This window comes from Gigantopelta aegis, chromosome 7 (genome assembly GCF_016097555.1).
Source record: "Gigantopelta aegis isolate Gae_Host chromosome 7, Gae_host_genome, whole genome shotgun sequence".
Taxonomy (NCBI): Eukaryota; Metazoa; Mollusca; class Gastropoda; order Neomphalida; family Peltospiridae; genus Gigantopelta; species Gigantopelta aegis.
The window spans coordinates 7,995,215-8,003,443 of NC_054705.1; the positions used below are offsets into that span (position 1 = coordinate 7,995,215).

Below are 8,229 nucleotides of genomic sequence, written 5' to 3' on the forward strand. Positions count from 1 at the left end.
AGCACGCATCTTGTGGTATATGGTAAGGCTAAATAAATAAATATCACTACTGAAAAAAAACCCCACCAATGTTTAATACTTCTATTTGTAGTCCGAGAAGAGAGACACGTCTTGTGTTTCGTGGTGCATAAGCATAAAGGATCGCAAGGCAGAGGGTAGTGTAGTGACGCCGAGTGTAAACTAGCTCTGTCTTGTCAATGAGTATCAATGAATGAATGAATGAATGTTTAACGACACCCCAGCACGAAAAATACATCGGCTATTGGGTGTCAAACTACGGTAATGCAAATAAATAAAGTGATGATCAATATAAAAATTCAAGACTTAAACAAAAACAGTGTAAAGAACTGTGCAAAAACACAAATATCACAGAATTTTACGGATACTGAATTTTACTCAAAACTGTATTGGCCATTCTCAAAGAGAATGTTACACCCGTGCACCACGGTGAGGTTACAGCACACGCAGGGGATGAGTATCAAGCTTCACCGAGTAAAGATAAGTGCTGGAATCTGAAGAGTTAAAGTAAAATGTTTAGCACATTTACGAAATGATGAATCAACAAAATCAAACTGGTAATCATCTATATTCGCATGAGCAGATTCCGTTACACAATTCGCATCACCGCACCACGTAGCTGGACCCACGTACCAGACACAAATAGTGTGCAGAGTGTTTGGCTTGACTTTAGCACTGTGTTGAAAATACACCGAGAACATTTTTCTTTCATCCATCTGTGAGGTAGTGTTCAGTTCAGTTAAGATGGTATTGTTCTCATCCATCAGTCTTGCAGATATATCATAAGATTCTCTTTTCCCACTGTACGGACCATACACCATGAAACCACGAAGCCGAATCGTTTTGTTGCATTTGAATGATATGGCATCATCGCTGTCGAATTTACCCCACTGAATACGATTTGTAGTTTTAAATCGATACACAGTTTTCTCTTTCTTGTCATGATTCCGTGGTTCTGCAGAAAATCCTTCAGGCAACCTATAGGGACAAATGAAATGATGTAATATGCCGAGTTGTTCCGGCAGAGTTAAAACTCCACTAGGATCGACCGTTTTCACAACGAACTTCTGGGACAGACTGGGAAACCGAACATGTTTTACAACTAACCCAAGAGCTTCTCGTTTTGCTTCTGGAGTAACAGCTGTACCTTGTTTCTGCCACTGACGTTCTGCCCAGGTGTTTACGGCGTGGAACACATCTTCCTCATCAATGTCAAGGTCGTCCGACTTCACTACATCGAGGACAGACTCCCGAGACAGATCCAAGAATCCCGGTGATTTCAGGATCGAGGTTCCATTTTTATTGATGAATTTCATCGTTTTCGCATACAGCGTCTTCTCGTCAAACACCTTCGCTTGTTCCAGGATGACGCAAACATTCTCGGGTGTCATGGACGTATCCAGGAACTTGAGACATTGGTCGTGTAAGTTTACAGTGTTGTATTTTTTAGAAAGGTATAACACGTGCATGACGCTGTTGGGCTTCACCGTGATATCATTGGTGTACAGAAATCTACAAAAATATAAAGTGATAATTTCATTATATAGGATGACAGAGAGAGAGAGAGAGAGAGAGAGAGAGAGAGAGAGAGAGAGAGAGAGAGAGAGAGAGAGAGAGAGAGAGAGAGAGAGAGAGAGAGAGAGAGAGAGAGAGATATGGGTGTGTGGTGGGTGTGGTGTGGAGTGATTGATGGATGGATGGAGGGGGAATGTAGGGTTCCACAATATATAGCGATGTCGCGGATATCTTGACGACCAAAATATTCCAAACTGGCCTCGGTGGTGAATATCTAATCCATCGATTCTAGGCTGGTAGGTACTGAGTTTGTACCCTACCATAGTGAACGTTACGGCTCATTGATGAGGTGGAAAGCAACTACATCGATGTCTCTCTCACTAACGAAACCCATACTGAACTGAATACAAATACGGCAAAATGTTTTAATGAAATAAGAACAAACTATCGACATATGAATATGAAAGCGAATGAAAAACACATGCGATCTAAATGTGTTCTGGCATTATGCCTTATTCTAGAAAATGTAAAAACAAATTAATGAGGGTGATTACACTGGGGCAGTGACTAAATATATGTCACGCACCTCAAAGACAGGCGGGAGATCCCAGCATCAACATCCGGGATTTCGATCTCGCCAGTCTCGACCATTGGACCACACAGCATGGCGGAGAGCACGTGACTGCGACTGATTAACATAAACCTGTGGGCGCGAACTGTTGTCTGCTGGGCCCCAACTCTAAACGTGACGTCACAGGCGATCTCGTGATCCAGCATGTACAAGTTCGTCTCTGCGAATTCCTTCCCCGACTGCCAGTCTGTGGTGCTAATTTGTGACGTCATGTTTCGTAGTTACCTCCAGGTTCAACTATTAAAAACATAAATAAATACAGTCTTAGAAATGAAACCTTCTACATTTTTGTATTGGTAGCAAAGCGTGTTTATGTGCACCATACCACGGCCTTTGATATACCAGTTGTGTTGCACTGGCTGGAAAGAGCTGTAGCCCAATGGGGATCGACCCCAGACCGACCGCGCATCAGGCGACCGCTTTACCACTGGGCTACGTTCCGCCCTCTCTTTCTAATGACTGCCACTCTATAGTGACTGCCACTCTGTAATGACTGCAACTCTGTAATGACTGCCAATTCTAATTACTGCCACTCTGTAAGGACAGCCACTGTGTAATAACTGCCACTCTGTAATGACAGCCATTCTCCAATGACTGCCATTCTGTAATGACAGCCACTCTGTAATGACAGCCATTCTCCAATGACTGCCACTCTGTAATGACAGCCACTCTGTAATGACAGTCACTCTCCAATGACTGCCACTCTGTAATGACTGCCACTCTGTAATGACTGCCATTATGTAATGACAGCCACTCTGTAATGACAGCCACTCTGTGATGACAGCCATTCTCCAATCACTGCCACTCTGTAATGACAGCCATTTTCCAATGACTGCCACTCTGTAATGACTGCCACTCTTGCTTGCGACCGCACCATTCTGAATTCCAGAAACACCTAGCTATTTATATAGATTTCTTACCCATTGGTGAGACACCATACGCTATTTTTGATAACACACAGTTGTTTACACACGTGCGTGTGTTAACAATTTCAAGACATACGACTGGCTGCTCCTTGGTGATAACCAGGTCACCAATGCCATATGTCCAATACAAAACAGCATAGTGGACATCGATTACACTGTGACGTATAGTTAACCTGGTAATAATGTCTATGTCGCGTAAGTCGGCTACAAGTGCAGCAGGCTGTAAATAACTTTTAGTTGAAAAAGATGCTAAATTTGCTCAAAACCTGGTTTTTGCGGATATGTAAGAAATAAAATAATGCATTCGTTTGAAGGAACATTCCTGAGTTTGCTGCATTGTAAGATGTTTCCGACTAATAAAATATTTATATGATTAAACTTACACATTAAATATATTTTCTTGTTTAAAATATCAGTGTTTGTAGCCTATATTGAATATATTTCTGGTCATCTTAATATTTGTAACAAGCCCAAACTGGATATTTTAGGACATGAAATGAAATTTAACCTAGTACACATATTAGAACGATCAGAAACACGTTTAATATACAGCCACTAATATTTTATGCAGAACAAAAAAATGATATGTAATTACAATCGTTAAAATGTCTCTGTTAGTCGATAACATCTTAACAATTGCAGCAAACTCAGGAATGTCCCTTTATCTCACAACTCGTTGTTTAAAAACGTATCAAACTCGCTTTCACTCGTTAGATGCATTTTAAAGTAACTCGTGAGATAAATGCTATCTAACGCCAGTCATGTACTATTCTCTATATACTTCTCAGTTCTCTCAACAATATGTGAAGTAAAGCATTGCATCCATTAACTATGTTTGGGGGAGGAATTTAGCTCAGTCGGTTGAGTGCTCGCTTGAGGGGTTTTCTTCGCAGGATCGAACCACGTCAGTGGATCCATTCAACTGATGTTTCTCGATCCAACCAGTGCACTACAACTGGTCAAATGCCGTGCTATGTGTTTTTCTGTCTGTGGGAAAATGAATATATAAGATCCCTTGCTGCATTAGGTAAAATGTAGTGGGTTTCCATTGATGAATTACCAAATGTTTGACACCCAATAGCCTATGATTAATTACTCAGTGTGCTCTAGTGGTGTTGTGAAACAAAATAAACACAACAAACTTTAATAATCATTGTGTTAATTGTGTTTGATGGATGACCTAAACATGTGTACTATGGTAATACACGTAACATCTAAACAACATGGATTCATGGATCACGTTTCACACAATATAAGATGTGCACAAATATGGTTTATTGTCACATATATTTGATATATCTCTAGTGTTGTGAAACAAAATAAACACAACAAACTTTAATAATCATTGTGTTAATTGTGTTTGATGGATGACCTAAACATGTGTACTATGGTAATACACGTAACATCTAAACAACATGGATTCATGGATCACGTTTCACACAATATAAGATGTGCACAAATATGGTTTATTGTCACATATATTTGATATATCTCTAGCGAAAGTTGAGCGAACTATGTGATATAATTCATTTGAAAAAACCCACTGCATTGATAGTGTAATGGCTGCTTGTACTCAATCTAAATCTAATTCCAAATGGTGAATCTATCCATCGATCACGGGCAAAATGGATAGAGGAAGGAGAAAAGCCAACAAAATATGTTTGTACTATGGAATCTAGGAATTATTCTAGGAAACTAATTTCAAGAATTCAATTAGATAATGGAAATGAAATTAGAAAACAGGAAGACATTTTGAAAGAAACTAGAAATTTCTATGAAAAACTTTATTCTGCGCCACTTGGGCAAAGTAATAATGATATAACTGAAAAAAATTCTAATTTAAAATTTAATAAACTAACTGATAAAGAAGCTAATAGATTAGAAGGCGAATTGACTTATTCAGAAATACTGTCATATCTTAAAACCATGGTCTTAAAACCATGAAAAATTATAAAAGTACAGGCTCAGATGGTTTCTCAGCTGAATTTTTAAAAATGTTTTGGGTTGATTTAGAACATTTTATAACCAGGGCCATCAACTATAGCTATTCTATTAAAAAAATGTCAAATGTACAAAAAATAGGTATAATTACATGTATTCCGAAAGTAAAAACTGGAGACCTATAACTCTACTAAATTGCATTTATAAAATGGCTTCAGGGTGCATCGCTAACAGAATAAAGCAAACTTTGGACAAAATAATAGATAATGTCCAAACTGGTTTTGTAAAAGGAAGATATATTGGAGAAAATATAAGACGAATATATGATATTATGCAATGTACCGAACTGAATAATATTCCTGGATTACTACTTCTTATAGACTTCGAAAATGCATTTGATTCATTATCATGGTCATTTATAGACAAAACACTTGATATTTTAAATTTTAAATCATCAATAAAAGATTGGATCAAAACATTTTATAATAATTCTATGTCAAGAGTAATACAAAATGGATTTTTATCTCAACCTATCATTTTACAACGGGGATGCAGACAAGGCGACCCACTATCGCCATACATTTTTATTATATGTGCTGAAATCCTTGCAATTATTATTAGAAATAACCCAACTATTAAAGGCATAAATATAGATGGTGAAGAATATTTAATATCGCAATATGCTGACGACATATGTTTTATTCTAGATGGATCTACCGAGTCCCTTCGCAGTACACTAATGGAATTAGACTATTATGAACAGATTTCAGGCCTAAAAATAAATTATTCAAAATCAAAAGCTATATGGATTGGGATCAAAACAAAAGGTTTTCTAAAGATGTTTACCACCATACAAGATGGAAATTGGACTGGGGCGCAACAAAATTCAAGTTACTTGGTATTAATTTTTCAGTAGATTTGGAAAATATTACTGCAGTTAATTATGAATCTAAAATAAAAGAAATGCAAAACTCCATGAAACTGTTGTCTATTAGAAAACTAAAAGTTTTAGGAAAAAAAATTTGTTGTTAAAACTTTAATAATACCTAAAATAACCCCGTTGTAAAGTAAAGTTTGTTTTATTTAACGACGCCACTAGATCACATTGATTTTTTTATCTTATCATCGGCTAATGGACGTCAAACATAATATGGTCATTCTGACACTGTTTGTTAGAGGAAACCCTCTGTCGCCACATAGGCTACTCTTTTACGACAGACAGCAAGGGATCTTTTATTTGCGCTTCCCACAGGCAGGATAGCACAAACCATGGCCTTTGTTGAACTAGTTATAGATCACTGGTCGGTGCAAGTTGTTTACACCTACCCATTGAGCCTTGGGGAACACTCACTCAGGGTTTGGAGTCGGTATCTGGATTAAAAATTTCATGCATCGACTGGGATCCGAACCCAGTACTACCAGCCTGTAGACCGATAGCCTAACAACGACGCCACTGAGGCCGGTCTAACCCCGTTGTGTGCGTCACAATAAAACCACCTCGATATGCTTTGCTGCCGCTCTATAGAACGCAAACTAGCAGATGCGTTGAAGCTATTTCAGGGCGTTAGACTATTGCTAACGGGAGCAGGGGTGGGGTGTCCATTTATTTGGTGTACACAAAACAGTGAACTAAACTATGAAAATGATATGAGGACTTACACACTGAGGTTTGTTTGTTTTTGTTTGTTTGGGGTTTTGGGGGATTTTTTAGCAACGCGTGAATTATTACAATGCGATAAACCATGTAATGAAAGGTCATTTTCAAAACAGCTAGCAAATATAGCAGGGTAGAAATTGAACATTTGTTCTGCACTTGAACAGTCCTAAGCGGTGACGGGATTTCGCTCAGTTGGTTGAGCGCTCGCTTGAGGTACTTGCGACGTAGGGTCGAACCAAATCGATGGATCCATTCAGCTGAGTGAGGTTTTTTGTTCGTTCCAACCAGTGTACTACAACTGGTCAAAGGCTGTGGTATGTGATTTCCAGTCTGTGGGAAAGTGCATATAAAAGATCACTTGCTGCTTTAGAAAAGCAAATGTAGCGAGTTTCCTCTGTTGACTACATCAAAAGTAGTAACTCTATAACATCCAGTAGCCGATGCGAAATTAACAAATGTGCTCTAGTGGTGAAATTAAACAAAACAAACTTTGAACAGCACCAAAAACAGAACAATTATCGAAATACGGATGATTCAAAGGAGTCGTTGCTTCGTGGACAGACTCATACATCCTATGTAATTTAATAGTTAAACCTGCAAAAACACACAATAGGATTGGAAACCTGGTTAGGGGCTATTAATAAATTTTAAATACTGCTTGCATCAACTATTTTCTTTAAATAACAAGAACAAGAACATAAACAGGAAGTAAATACTTTATTAACAATTTTGTATTATTCTAGCACTGACGTGTTTATTGTAATGGCTGGGTCATGCCAGTTTATGTTAAACTTTTTAATACATGTACTATATTTGATCACAGTGTTTTAACTGAGGATGGTTTACAGGTATTAGTATACATATTTTTAAAAGTAGAGGCAGCCGACTCTAATCCGAAAATTACTGTGCTGTTGTTCTTCACAACTTTACATAATAATCGTTTAAACTTATTTATGAAGAAAAACAATATCTTTAGTGCTTATCAGACTGCTTTTTGCAAAGGCTATTCAACTACACACCAACTATTCAAGTTACATAGATACTTGATAGATTTATTTAATTTTAACTTATTTTCGTGTTTATATCCAATTAAAGTTCAAACACGCTATCCTGGGCGCACGCACACCTCAGCTATCTGGGCTGTCTGTCCAGGACAGTGGGTTAGTTGTTAGTGGCTTAGTTGTTAGTGAGAGAAAAGAGGGTGTAGTCGTTTTACACCTACACATTGGGTCGTTAAAACTCGCTCTGCGTGTGAGCCGGTACCGGGCTGCGAACCCTGTACCTACCAGCCTTATGTCCGATGGCTTAACCACGACGCCACCGCGGTCGGTCTGATAGATTTATTGAACTTTTTGTTTTTAATTGCACAGTGTTTTTATTTAGTTTCAGAAAGCTTTCGACATGGTACCAACAATTCAACGTTGGCATAATGAATGAATGAATGAATGAATGTTTAACGACACCCCAGCACGAAAAATACATCGGCTATTGGGTGTCAAACTATGGTAATGCAAATAAATAAAGTGATGATCAACATCAAC

At 38.1% G+C, this 8,229-nt stretch overlaps 1 protein-coding gene across 2 annotated transcripts in view; it reads right to left on the reverse strand.

Moving 5' to 3' along the window:
* Positions 1-401: 401 nt before the first annotated feature.
* Positions 402-8,229, reverse strand: part of LOC121376976 (BTB/POZ domain-containing protein 2-like) — a 25,711-nt gene continuing 17,883 nt past the window's right edge. The window contains exons 2-3 of one of the 2 annotated variants that reach the window (XM_041504791.1): positions 2,120-2,401; positions 402-1,530 (exon numbers count right to left, since the gene is read on the reverse strand). In XM_041504791.1, coding sequence (XP_041360725.1) covers positions 486-1,530; positions 2,120-2,376 — 1,302 coding nt within the window. In that variant the 5' untranslated portion in view covers positions 2,377-2,401 and the 3' untranslated portion in view covers positions 402-485. The remainder of the gene's footprint in view (positions 1,531-2,119; positions 2,402-8,229) is intronic. The other variant, XM_041504790.1, reaches the window with a different exon arrangement.